Here is a 15036-nt window from a genome sequence, read left to right as displayed (position 1 = left end):
TGAGCGCACACACGGAGACACACACAAGCACACATACAAGCACACATACAGAGACAGCCCCCCCCCCCCTGCCTCCGCACACATACACACACACACGAGCGCACCGAGACCCCCTCCCACCCCTCCCCCCTACAGGACCCGACCAACGCATTTACCCATCTCAGACGCGTGGACACCGCGGCTCCTTCCGCTTTTACCCCATTCGCGAATGACCGGGGCCCGTGGCTCCTTCCCGCCTCGGCCAAAATGACAGAAATGGTCAGTTACGCAAATACCACCGCCCCCTCTGGCGGGGCTCCGTCAATGAATTTGCGGAGAGATCAAACATAAACGCCAGCAAAAACCAGCCGGACGAGGGGTAAGCGGGGTAAAGGGAGAGGGGCGCATGCCGCTGCTTGTTTCTAAAGCGCTCAGAAATCTTGGCGCTTCCGTGTAACACTATTGCATGTTTAGTTTGCAAAAGAATCCGTGGAAATCGCAACTAAGCGTAAATAACGGCCTCCTATTGGAAGATGAAAATCCTACAAAACAAGAACGTAATACGAAGTGTTTTACAGTTGGCAAAAGGGTTCAGAAAATTACAAGTGTCCCCGTTGTATTCCGATCATGGGCTTGACGGTCGTGGGTTCGAATGCCAGTATCACCCACTCTCTCTGCCGACTTCCGTAAATGACTTGCCTTTAAATATGGAAATAATGACGTGCTGTTTGCAGCTCAAACGGAATAGCGCTCCGAACGGCTGTATGCAGCGCTATAAAAGACAAGTTATTGTTCAAACTCGTAGTGAACCATTCCATTCGCCGTGATGAGATCTGCGCGTCAATATATCTCACATTGTCAGGGAAGTTTCCAGGCACTAAGCATAGTAGATAAATGAAAACCTCTGTATACTGCCCTGAGAGGAAACAATCCCTATGTTCTATTCATTGGAGCGACTGTGGGTTAATAGGTGTGACGTCGTAAATACGGCACTCAGTTCATTTATACATGTTGGCGCCAAAAGCTTTGTGCACTAGCACCTCAGGAATACTGCAATCTAGCGCTCAACACGGCCGGACAGCTTTGTTTCATCCTCTCATGCACAGACCCTATGCACAAACACCGGGGCAACCCTGACACCCAAAAGCTCACTTAAGTACATTTGTAGTAAAACCATACATTTTTAAGGTAGTAAACATTTTACTAACTTACATGCACACATCTAATACATTTTGGGGCATATTTACTAACATTACATGCATCGCAGGGCCACAAGCAAAGTTGCTGCGCTGCGTGAAACTGATAAATGTTGGCACATCTACAAAAATATTGCGCATTTCTGCTGCCTCCTAGCGCTTCATCGCACCAATGCATGCGCCCTTGCACCACACAGAGCCACACACACAACTACACACAACCACAGTCACACAACCACACACAGCTACACACACAACCACACACATACAACCACACGAACAACCACACACACCCACAACCACAACCACAACCACAACCACACACAACCACACACACCACTCAGCTGGTGTGTCAGGCAGAAGGTGGTCTTAGCATGATACTACCAGGATTACTTTAGAAGACCAAATGGCTGAATTCTGTGGAAAGTAAAGGAGGCCCTGGAAAGCCTTTCCCTTTACATTCTGACACCTCATTCTTTTTAAAGTCTGTTCAGAGTTTCAGGAGTGAAGAGTAATTGAAAAATAAACCAAGTAAATTCTACAAATTGGAAACATTGTATTTAATGTACGTTTTGATATACCGTAAGATATGTTTGCTTTTCCTCCATTATTTTGAAATGCTTTTTTTTTTTTTTACTATTTTTTAAAACTATACAGACTAACATTGGCAAAGCCAACAGCTCTGCGTTCACATTTTTAAGTGAGGCATATTGGCTTTGCATGTGCTTGTTTTATTTAGAATTTTGTAGTGGCTATCTGCAGGGCAAAGGAGAGTTGGAGCTGACTAGGGTTCATACTTGATGTTTTCTAATACATGGAATACATGATAAGCGATAAATGCTGCTTTGAATTTGACTGATTTCCTGATATGTATTCGGTGTAATTTGTGCAGAATGTCGGGTATGTACTCAAATTGATATAGCCTGAGCAGGAGGAGTCTGGCAACAGCATTTTAAAAGTGTTGTAGTTCGGTGAAATTGAGTAACATATCCTTAAAAATATTGCATCTGCGTTATCCAATCCGGAATATGTGAGCACATTGATGGCAGTCTCTGGGTAAATTTGAGAAATGGGAACATCGGGTCAAGAATCATGTTTTTGTGACGGATGTTGCATGGGCTTCTAGAGTTTGTTTGTTTGGAGTCGATTGGCAGAAATAGCGATGCACCTTAGCATCAAAACAATTTATCTTCAAGGTGAAGGCTGTTCAAACATATGTACACCTGCGCCTGTTTTTAATTTACTTCTGATGTAGCATTATGATTGCAAGTAGTGTTAACTTTTGTTATAATTGTTACTTCATTACAGTGACGTATCCAAAGTGGAAGTTCTGGTACCTGGAGCTGGCCTAGGTAGACTGGCGTGGGAAATTGCCAATCTTGGTTATGCTTGCCAAGGAAATGAATGGAGTTTCTTTATGCTTTTTTCCTCCAACTTTGTGCTGAACAGGTACTTTTATTAGTTCCAGATGCCTTCTCTACTTGTGATCTATGCTATATTGGTGAGATTCATTCTATCTAAGTGAATATTATCCGCATGGTAGTTTACATTAGACTCTGTACTCTTACATAATTAAGCAGACTGACATTGTGTATTCCCTTAAAGTCTGTGCCAGGTGATTGGAGCAGAAACCCAAATACCTTTATCCATGCTGTCCTGTGTTTTCTTATTTTTTTCTTTGTAAAATATATTTACATTTTCCGTGCTCTCTGGAGGCTGGACTTAAACGGGATAGTGTATTTAATACCAAAGAGTTACTTTGGGTATGTTAGTAAAGTATGAACACGTTTTCCATATGAATCCCCGCCCTGAACTAGGATACACACTACTGTAGAAGAGCTCACCGGTCAAGAAAAACAATAAGACAGTGTTTTTAACTAGATACAACATCATTCTAAAAGCTGTGCACTTGCATTGCTTCTACCCCTGACTGACTGTAGAATTATTAATTTCCCCATCCGTCAATGTATTTGCGCATTTTAATTTATTTGTTAAATCTAATCAAGATATATAATTAAAATATTGTGGGTTAATTGAGGACTGTATCCTCAAGAACTTTCTCCTAGCCCCTTCCACAGGTACTGAAACATGCATATACGATTTGATGCAAGAGCAAAGGGTCCATGCTCTATAGAGGGTAAATTATCAATTTCGTTTCCTTCTTGGTCAGCCCTCAAGATAATTATTCAGAGTGGATAATTTAACAGAGAGCTTGCGCTTAATATTAATAAACTAGTTCAGTAAATGGTTGCAAGAAAGTAGAAGCCAAACAATTTCTGTACATCTTACTGGGGTAAGAATTGCTTTAAACAGAGGCGGTACTTGCATAGAGTTTTTAAGTCTCCTGTCTTTGAACCTGCCATGTGGTGACCCCACAGTAAAGGATACATAAAACCTTATCCTCGTAATAGTATTTTGCAATTTGTATCAAATTACTAGCCAGCGGGTACAGTGCATCTCATAATTCCTCAAACTTTCTTTTAGCATCTTAAACTCCCCAGTCCTGCTCCACACTTGTGACCTTAGTTCTGTATCACATTGAATGCGTGAACAGGTCAGCTTATTTTGGCCTTTTTGTACGCCAAAACACTTTTCATTGTAATGCCTTAATTTTTCCTCAATCCAGTTAATTTAAAGCAGCACTGCTTTTTGAATTCTGCCATCTAGTAACTACTCTTGCAATCTTCAAACTCCAGTAATATAGTCTGAGCTTGTGTGAATAATTGTGCTAATGAAATTCACGTGTTTTTATTCCATAGTGTGAGGGGTGATTTACATAATATTCTTTGGACATTTCTCACTAGATCATTAATATCTGAGGCTTGTGACTACACTTTTTTTGCTGCCAACACCACATCTCTCCATTCAGGTTAAATGCAATGGATGTTTACAGTCTTTTTTTGTTTTATTTTTTGGTTCCTGTTGAGGACTTCTCAGGCCCTTTAAAGGCCCAGTACGAGGAAATTGCCAACGTTTGTTGAAGTTGTCCATCATGTCTTGAATATCATGATGCGGTGAAATCCTGAATGCTTTGCTCCTAGACAGAGAAACTGAGTAAAAGTACCCGAAAATTTAACAAACAAAAGGGTAAGCAAACACTGACAAGTTGGCACGTTAAAGTTTAAGATGCGTTAACTGCATGATAAAACATGCCACAACACCAAAAGTAGGGGTTAATTCTTTTCGAATAAGTTCTAAGACATCGCCTTGGCTTTCGAAATCAAACAACTCCATATACCAGAACCCAATCCGAAAACATCCCAAGTATTACAACGCCAAAGCGCACTGTAGGAGTGACAACACGAACCAGGAGGAAACAAGAAGCAGACCGCAAAAACCAAACAACCTAATGATCAACATATCTGACTTTGAAAACACTTGACCTCAAGAAATGATTCTTAATAGGGGTCTTACTTTCTGTCCAACTGCTTTCTGGCATTTGACCAAGACTAGGATTGACCTCTTCAAGTTCACACGCAAACTGAAATTGGCCTCGTTCTTCCATAACAACCCACTGGGGCTAAGAAAATTTAGCCGTACAATAACTACCTCCCTATCAGTACAAGATCTAGAGAATTTTCCCCGAATCACTTTCGGGTGACCGCGATAATGAATACATAATGCCGTTCACAATTGCACAGGAAGTAGGCATCGAAAATAACTACCATCAATACTAATGCCAAATGGCAACCCTATATTTTCTCCCCAAAATACACTAGAACAGCTTCCAACTCTCCGGTAGACCAATCGCAGCAGGGATCAAGTCCATCTGCTCTAAAGTAGGAGAATACATTGACTACAACCTGCAACACTTCATGAAAGATATCCCATCATATATACGTGATACCAAGGACGTTCTTCTTGAATTTGACAACATCCAGTGGGACTCTGATTGTATACTGACAACTATTGACGTAAGCTTATACCCGTCAATCCGACATGCAGATGGCCTAAAAGCCGTAAGGAAGGCGATAGCAACTAAACCAGGACATTTCCTTGAATCCAATGATACTTGAAAAGCTATGTTTCTGTCTCACCAGTAATCTGTTCTCATTCAACTCCAAATACTAACTACAAGGAAGTGCGATGGGCGCCAAATTTGCACCACCGTTTGCCTGTATCTTTATTGAAGAAGTGGAACAATACTGGTTGTGGGATGAAGCTTTTTCAGAATATACCTCCGAGATTCTATACTGGAGACATTGCATTGATGATATCCTGTGTATCTGGCAAGGATCACAGGATACCTACAGCAAATCTTACACAGAATCAATGAGAACAAATGAAACATCAAGACTACATCAGTTTTCGGCCGCAGAAATAGGATTCTTGGACATAACAATCTATGCACAGAAGGGCAAACTACACACCAGGGCATTCCGCAAACTGACGTCAGCCAATTCAATACTGAGCTGACAGTTGCCACCCACCGACAACAATAAAAAATATCCTCAAGGGGGAATTTCAAAGACTACGAAGTAACACGGAAATTTACAGGAAAAAAGCCACCAACCTGATAAGCAGACTAGAACAAAGAGGCTATGAGAACACACAGCTTGAAACACAAGCCTCCGACTGCGCTAGAATTCCTCTCAATGAACTTTTACAACCTAAGAACCCAGGTAGGGAGCCGCTAAAGACATGTAAAATCGGATTCCTAACGGATTTCCACAATGGTCATTCCCATATCCGAAAAATCCTCCAAAATCATTGGTACCTCCTGACGTACATGGCCCTCAATGATCAGAATCAAAATTTCCCCGAAATGGGTTTCAGGAGAGCAAAAAACCTTAACACCTTGGCTGCTAGACGTTTTCCCCCTCCTGTGCTGAAAATTGCCATTTTGCTGGTGTCATGACGAGCTCAGCTCGTCATCAGCACAGCTCAACTGTGCATCATGACGAGCTGAGCTCGTCATGAGCATCGAAAGGGTTAAACAAACACTGTCTATCTGAATACATTGACAAAAGGAAAAAAACGGGAGCTAACTTCATATCCAGACCGCAAGGATTCTACACCTGCTTCAACTGCAATGCCTGTAAATAAGGTATCAATAAACGGATGGAATTTACTATACCAGGCAAATACATGACCAAAATCAAAGAATGGATTAATAGCAATTCCAGCTGTGACATTTACGTCATCATATATATATGTCCATGCTATAAAGCTTCAGTAGGAAGTACTATCAGACCACTCCAAACTAGAATTTCGGAACATTACAGGAATATTCACAAACCTGAAACGGGACCCCCACTTACAGAACATTTTCAGGAATGCCACCCTCCCAACAAGACTTTCAAATTTTTCGCATTAGCACACATTCGAAGTTCCCGATTACTACCACCTCTGGCTTTATGAGACAAAAGGAGAGCGAACTTATCTTACGCATGGACACGGTCAATACCGAACATAACAAGGCTGCAGGGATGCACTACTGGTTGTATAAATAATCAAACATGGGCCTAAATGAAACTGGGTGCTAATCTCCTCTGCATTTGACCTCCTGTTTTCAGTATACTCAAGCTTCCTGATACAAGTTGACGATGAGTCCACCTTTTGAAAACACCATACACAAATCCATCCTACTTTTGGATTAACGTCCTCCTAGTATGCAATCTCCTGTCACGAAAACACGAGTTTTGGTTTTGACCGATGTTTCACATGAGCGGCATCTGTCGCATGTACTGCCCTCTTGCTCTCCCAGATACCTCCTGGGAATTTTTCTACGTGGCTTAGGCCATGACCTATTTCTTGCCACATGTTCGAAGTCCTTTTTAGGGCTCGTCCTTTCCTATTCAGCAGGAATAGGAAACGAGCCCTAATGCAGTCAAACCATTTCTTAAGGCCAAGGGCTCTCAGAGGATTTTGGAAAGTGCACGCCGCCTCGTGCACGAGCTTGCCTGAGCCTTCTGCCTATAAGCCTGCCAGTTCTCCTCCCCTAATTATTCACTTCACTTGTGACTCCCCACATCAAAGCCTCAGTCTCCCTCCCTTGCCATTTGCTTCCTAACCAGCCTGCCTCGCATAAATGCATCAGACCCGACACTTCAAAGGAATGCGCCCCAAGAGCCACTTTCACGGCCGTGCATTTCTCTTCTCCCAAACCCCCCCCCCCCCCAGCAATGCCAGGAGCATGTTCTTCACTTTTTCTTGCGCACATTCTCTGTCCGTCTCATCTCTCCTTAGTTTCCTGTTTTCACATACTCTTTTTATTCGCCATCTCCATGTGGAAGAGAGAGCCATATTTTCTCTTGACAGGAACCCAGATGCCGAAGGGTTTTTATGATCCCTTCCTCCGCCGGCCGTCAAGCATTTTCTGCCTGCAGTCAGAGCTTGTTTGTATCTTTCTTGTTAATGTTTGCATCGAAGCGTCATTTAACTGCCATTTTAAGTTTCCTCTTTGTTTATGACAAGAACGGGTTGGAAGTCTGTCTTTGGGAAATCCTCGCTAATGGCAAATTCAGAGATTCAGTTCCTGCAAATATGCAGCCAGCTTCTGTTCACTATCCCACTTCTCATTTTAAAACATCATTTTATTTTTTCTGCAAAAAACATATGACAGCATAAATTTAATTTCTTCAAAAACGTTTTAAATAACTTTCATTTTTTTATTACAAGTGCACTCGATCTACACCGTGCCCGTGTGATCTCTCCAGCTGGTGCACAGCAGTGCATTCAAGCCGCTTTCAAGTTATGTAATCATGGGTGGGCCCTGGCAGAAGACAGTGTGAAGGACGAAATATAACCCTAGCCCTTTCTGCTGAGTCACAACACACTGCTGGAACAGTTGGCAGCATTGCCTATCTCTGCAAACACACTCTATATGTGACTAGCGTTCGTGGCCAAATAATCCTATTTTTTTTACCTTCATGCAAGAAGGGTGTCCAAGGAGGGTTGGGATCCATGACACCTTTTAAGGTTAACCACTATGTAAATCAATAGCATTTATATCAATTAAATGCATATTTCTCATATGTGAATGGCTTGTTTAATTAGCGTGACCGCGCTGGACTCCCACGCAGTTTCTCTCCCCCCTCCTGCAGCATCTCCCTCATTGACTCGAACCGCTTCGTCTTTCCCCTCATTAACAGCCTTGTTCTTTGACCGGCTGTAATGAATGGTTTGTCACACGTGCACAGTGTCTATGGTGTCGCTGACCCTTCCTACCGGGGCTCACACTCTTACAAAACGGTCCATGCCGTCCCTCGTAAACTTCAGTGCTCATTGCTTTTCACCGCAGAATGGCAGATTTAATTTTGTGAGTGTTTTTGTGCGTGTCGTATTTACTGCAGGCGATTTCCAAGAGTTAGGACATTTTAAACCCCTCGGGGACTCGTATGCAAAATGTAGGGTGTCAGAGCTGCTCCTCCACTCTCTCGCTCCACCCTGAGCAAACTGCGTCAACCAACTGCGAGATGAACGAGTGTTGCACCCTGCTAGTGTGAAAGCTTCCGAATGCCCTGGAAGTTGGTGACTGTTGCTGCTCCTGCACTGTCTCCGTGTACACTGTTACAACAGACGATAACAGTTTATTTCAGGAAGTGCTCACGCATTCACCACCTTTGAACAGCTCAACCCACGACAGACTCACTTTAGATGATGATTGTGACAAAACATGGTAGAGTTCTATGCCAGGCTTCACCTCAGGGACAGTTTGTGTGCTCCTCTGCAATTCTGGTTTTGGTCTTTCCTCGCCATCTGCTGCTTGCCCATTCACATCCCTGCCCCCCCTTCTCTGTTACTCTTCCAACCAAATGCTTTTTTCCACCATTTGCTTACATCCCCAACACCCAGCTCCTCCATCGCTGCTTCCTCTGAGCCTCTTCCCACTGCAAACAAAACAAGCATTGGCAGAACCCACCAGGTCTCGCTTTTGGGACCTTTTAATTATTTTCTGATGGAGAGTCATTTTTTAGACCCCCCCCTCTATTCTTTCTCACCCTCTCTCTCTCTTGCTCCTTCTCCCTCTCCCATTCCCTCTTCCCGCCCCTCCTTCCCTCATTCTCTCGCTCTCTTCCTTCTTTCTTTCCCCCCTCTCTCCTCCCTCCCTCCCCTCTCTCCACCCTCTCTTGCCCCTTCCTTCTCTCTTGCTCCCTCTTCCCTCCCTCCCTCCATCTCTCGGCCCTTCTTTCTCTCTCTCCCTCTCTCCCTCTCTCCCTCTCTCTCACCCTCTCTCTCTCACCCTCTCTCTCTCACCCTCTCTCTCTCTCTCTCTCTCTCTCACCCTCTCTCTCTCTCACCCGCTCTCTCTCTCTCTCTCACCCTCTCTCTCTCTCTCTCTCACCCTCTCTCTCTCTCTCACCCTCTCTCTCTCTCTCTCGCCCTCTCGCCCTCTTGCCTCCCATCCCTACCTCACTCTCCCTCCCCCTTTTCTTTCTCTCTCCCTCACCCTTCTCCCTTTCCTTCTCTCTGGCTCTCGTATATTCAGTATTTTCAGGTACATTTGCAAAATATACTTTTGTGACCTCGGTCACATGAAACTAGGGTGATTCTTCTCTTGTAGTTGCATACTTGATCTAACACGGTTGTTTTCTGTAGTGAGAAGATAAGAGCGCACGTTCCCCGAATGTCTGAGCTGGGTTCCGGGTCTTCCCGGCTGTGATTGGTTGTAAGGTGGAACACAAACAGAGGCAGAAGTTACACAGTGATGTTTCCCATATGCCGTTAAATGAGAAGGGGATGTTGATGAATAAACACGTTACAAATCTGCCCCACTCCACGCAAATATTCGACAAACACATCGTTTAAATACATAGGGTAAACTTGGGGAGATACAAAAAAAATACACTATTAGGTAGAACTGAGGCGCGCGCACGCTTCAGTGATCAATGCTCTTCACCTTACTCCTTCTAAGGATAAAGAGGTAAGGAGGACAGAAGAAAGGTTACTCAATAGGGGAGAAATTAAGACTGCAATTAACACTTTAGAAGCCAGAGGCATAACGAGAGAGCCTTGTTTTAAGGCATGTGTTGTGCCCTGGACTCTCCCTCCCAACAAATCGACTCCCAGCCTCACTTTCTCTCTCTTCTGTCTCCCCTTGCCCTGACACACTCTGCACCCTCACACACTCTGCACCCTCACACACTCTGCACCCTCACACACTCTGCACCCTCACACACTCTGCACCCTCACACACTCTGCACCCTCACACACACTCTGCACCCTCACACACACTCTGCACCCTCACACACACTCTGCACCCTCACACACACTCTGCACCCTCACACACACTCTGCACCCTCACACACACTCTGCACCCTCACACACACTCTGCACCCTCACACACACTCTGCACCCTCACACACACTCTGCACCCTGAAACACACTCTGCACCCTCACACACTCTGCACCCTCACACACTCTGCACCCTCACACACTCTGCACCCTCACACACTCTGCACCCTCACACACTCTGCACCCTCACACACTCTGCACCCTCACACACACTGCACCCTCACACACACACTCTGCACCCTCACACACACACTCTGCACCCTCACACACACACTCTGCACCCTCACACACACACTCTGCACCCTCACACACACACTCTGCACCCTCACACACTCTGCACCCTCACACACTCTGCACCCTCACACACTCTGCACCCTCACACACACTGCACCCTCACACACTCTGCACCCTCACACACTCTGCACCCTCACACACACTGCACCCTCACACACTCTGCACCCTCACACACACACTCTGCACCCTCACACACACTCTGCACCCTCACACACACTCTGCACACTCACACACACTCTGCACCCTGAAACACACTCTGCACCCTCACACTCTGCACCCTCACACACTCTGCAATGGAACATAACCTCCCTATAATACCACTCAGTGCCACATAATTATATGCAACATAATTACACTGCACTCCATGCTAACAAACACTCCAAATACCACTCAGTGCCAGATAATTACACGCCACAAAATTACACTCTACTGAATACAACATACACTCCCCATATTACCACTCAGTGCCATATAGTTACACACCTCATACTTACACTCTACTCAATGCAACATAAATACACTTTATCTATCGATCGCCCTCACTCTATCTATCGCCCTCACTCTCTATCTATCTATCTATCTATCTATCTATCTATCTATCTATCTATCTATCTGTCGCCCTCACTCTATCTATCACCGTAACTAGTGTATTGGACTGCCTGATAAGCTGCTCACCATATAATTTCCCAGGAATCTTAATTTATTTAATAGGCTGCAGGCAGGACGGGATCTGCATGAATCAATTAATTACTAAAGAACATGGCAGCATTCATCTCTGGTTAAACTTTTGGCGGAGCAGGATATAATCTACTCCGCTGTTGTCACCTCTTTACCACTTTGCCATTCTCTGAGAACTTGTAATCTTTGTGATTTACTTAACAATCTGCAGGCAGGACGAACGTACATTGGGCATTTATTAATTATACAATTAAATATGGCAGTCAATCGTGTCTAGTAACACTTCTGGCCAAGCGGGTAATACTAACGGCTACTAAAGTAAGAGCAAAGGACTACGCGCCTTAGCCACTGATTACGACCCTGTCCTTCGGCGGCATGTAACGCGGCTTTCACTCGGAAAGTAAAACCAAAGTTCCCGCCATGCTGTGCTGCCATCAGGAAACTGTGCACACTTGGCAAGGAGCCAGGACTGGGACCAGGTAGGACTGTTTCTTTATACTACGACACCCAGCTTGTGCTGTCCCCCTTTTTTTTAAATTTTTTTATTATGGGGGGGGGGGGGGGGGGCAATGGGCTTGTTTGTGGTTATTTAGACTTAAAAATGTATTCATAATGTCACAGTCGCGTTGTCATGCTGCGTGCATGCGAAGTCCTGCAAGCCGCATCCAGATCTATCTATCGCCCTCACTCTATCTATCGCCCTCACTCTATCTATCGCACTCACTCTATCTATCGCACTCACTCTATCTATCGCATCACCTCAGCACCACCACAGCATCACTCAGGGGCACCACAACATCACTATACGCTACCAAAGCATCACTGAACGCCACAGCATCACTTGTCGCCACCACATCATTCAGCGCCACCACAGCATCAATCTGTGCAACCATTCAACAACTGGTTCAAATATGTTCTCTCAATGTTTCAAGCTTTATTACAAATGTCACAAAAATTAAAAGCCATTGTTATGTGTAATATCAATACATCTAAGTCACGTAAATACATCACATATTGCATTACAAATGCTATAGGTGTCACATTTGCGAAAATTAAAACTATTGGCATTGTAAATGACAACGCTATTAATTTCGCTATTTTCAAAACCAACACATAAATAAAAAATTTGTCATTTACAATACCAATAGATCAAACTTTCCTAATGCGAGACCTATTGCATTGCAAATGCTTGTTATAATAATGTTTCACCCAAATTTTATTCTTCGTCCCTTTTTGTCCCTGGATTTACTCTGCCATTTACAGCTGCAGTAATTGTACAATTTAGATCCATATTACTGTGTTATACTAGACTCTACACACTATTGCATATGTTTCCTGTCGCCATACGTGAACCCTTTCGCATTTTGGCATATCGTCCTTCGGGTATGCCATCTCCTGTGGCTTTTACACTTGAGTTTTGTTTATTTGAGTGGAATCCGTGACATGCACTGCCCTCTTGCTCATCCAGATCCTGTCTGGGAACTCCCCATGTGGCCCAGGTCATGACCTATTTCCTGCCATGAGCTCGCAGAATTTTTCTAAATATTCTTTGCACATCCATATTCTTTTTCCTTTTTGTCCCTCGACATAGTCTGTTATTTTTGACCCCAGTAATTGGTCTTTTATTTTCACCATACTGGATCTACTAGGCTAAATCAGTTGTAGCAGCTGACTCATGCCGATCGGGTCTTTACCGTGACCCTGTCAGTTTACGGCAGCCGTCTGTTATTGGCATTTGCCTTCCGACCCAGAGTTTACTTAAATGCAGCCCACTGAGCTACTGCACGCCGCTCATTCAGAACTCCTAGATTTTCCACGTATCCCACTCGGGGATGCCTATCTTATCGAATCATCATTTGCTATGGTCAGTTTAGCTACCTTTACCTTGCAGCTGCCACCTTGCTCATGTCTACCCGCTTGACTTTACTCACAAGCGGAATGCCGCCTCCAGCACGCCATTGTTACCGTAAAATTATTATTTATTATTTTCATATTGATCTCTTATTACACCTTGTTGTTCTGACGTACTATAAATCGTTTTGGCACGATAATTTGCATATTCATGTTTTCCGCCTGCTTCCACTTCAGACATCGTGCGTTTGTTTTGATAACAATTGTGACTCTTTACTAACCTTAGATCAAGGTATCAACTTCATTGTCATTGCTATCGTCCTCTCCGGTAAAAGGCTTCTGTCTTCAGGAAATACAAGTCCTCTTGTACTAGTTAGGTCTCTCATAGGACCTCGCTTCCTTTCTAAAGGTACAACTAAGCTCCCTAGGTCACCTTGATCGCCTGCGGAATTTTAATGACTCTGAGCTCTTACTTTACTTATCTTCTGTCTTTTCGGCTTTCACAGACATATACAGAAGCTGCTAGAAGTGGCACTTCATTCTTTTTTAACATTTTATTTTGTTCACTACTCACTGCATTGATGGAGAGTCATTTCCTTGAGAATGTACCATACTCATGGCCAATGTAGAGGTTTATTTTGAATATCACGTATGTATCAATACCTTGATTATACTGATCGATACCCATGTTAATGCACAGTATAACCAATGGTTTTTCGCCTACTTGAGAAGTTCGCTTGAATTGCTAGACCTTGTATAGTTTTTATTTGCAGCTTTTTACTTTTGTATGTATGAATATTTTTCCTGTAAATGTTCCACCCTCAGGACCCATATAGATGTGCATTTACGATATATTTAATGTGTCAATACCCTGACCGGTACTAATGTATTTGAACAATACCTTTGATGTTTGTCACTCATGATCATAAACTCTTTGATTAAAATTTTCTTTTTTCCCCCTCCATATCTTTATTCCCATCTGTATCATATCCTCACTTTCTGATGCATGCTCATCTAATCACCCCCTGTTTTGGGAATTTAGCCCATACTTGCACTACATCATCTTTCACTCCCACACGTATCACATTTACGTTAATCCTATACCTCTGTTTCCTATACCCACCTTTTTTCCCCTACACTAGCCTATTCTTATCTACTTTCTCCACGGGCCTCAACCTGACATCTACCCTTTGGCGAACACTCTTTCATCATCATGTATTTGTGTTCACATTTGTTTCGATCTGGCCTGCTGGCCACTGGGCGAAACACGTGTCTGCTGTTTTTGCTTTCACTTGCATTCTAATGAAGAAGGATAAGACTATAACAACGTAGTATTCCACTTCATGTTTCCAGCGCGCCAAATCCAGATTTTCAGTTTTCATTACCCTGCAATTATATCGCGAGGGCTGGCGGGGCCCCAGCAACCCCAGGGACTGCTACTTCCCCGGGCCTTGAATAAACCTGCATTGGCATAGCCACTAGGTCTCGCCTTTGGGACCTTAAGTGTTTAGCTATGCAACAGTTGATGTTGTTGCACCAAGGATATTGTGCTGGATAACTAAACACTTATAGGGTCCCAAATGCGAGACCTATTGACTATGCCAATGCTTGTTAAAAGTTAACACTGTCTGGACATTAGTTGCAGCTCATTAGTACCAGTTTAACATCCAAATATAACAATCGACAAAGGTTACCAGTCAACCTTTGCGAATGGCCTTCCACTACACAGCAACACGTGTCGCTGCATTCTTTGGTAACTATTGAACAGTTTAAGCTAGAACCAATGTCTTTTGTTAATCCA

At 43.7% G+C, this 15036-nt stretch overlaps 1 protein-coding gene across 1 annotated transcript in view; it reads left to right on the top strand.

Annotated features, from left to right (window-relative positions):
* LOC147665140 (protein-L-histidine N-pros-methyltransferase CARNMT1-like) overlaps positions 1-15036 on the top strand; it is a 171659-nt gene that overhangs the window by 64173 nt on the left and 92450 nt on the right. The window contains exon 4 of the mRNA XM_086949737.1: positions 2484-2624. Coding sequence (XP_086805863.1) covers positions 2484-2624 — 141 coding nt within the window. The remainder of the gene's footprint in view (positions 1-2483; positions 2625-15036) is intronic.

Source organism: Lissotriton vulgaris, unplaced genomic scaffold (genome assembly GCF_964263255.1).
Source record: "Lissotriton vulgaris unplaced genomic scaffold, aLisVul1.2 SCAFFOLD_1042, whole genome shotgun sequence".
NCBI lineage: Eukaryota > Metazoa > Chordata > Amphibia > Caudata > Salamandridae > Lissotriton > Lissotriton vulgaris.
This window is presented reverse-complemented; position numbering and strand designations above follow the sequence as displayed.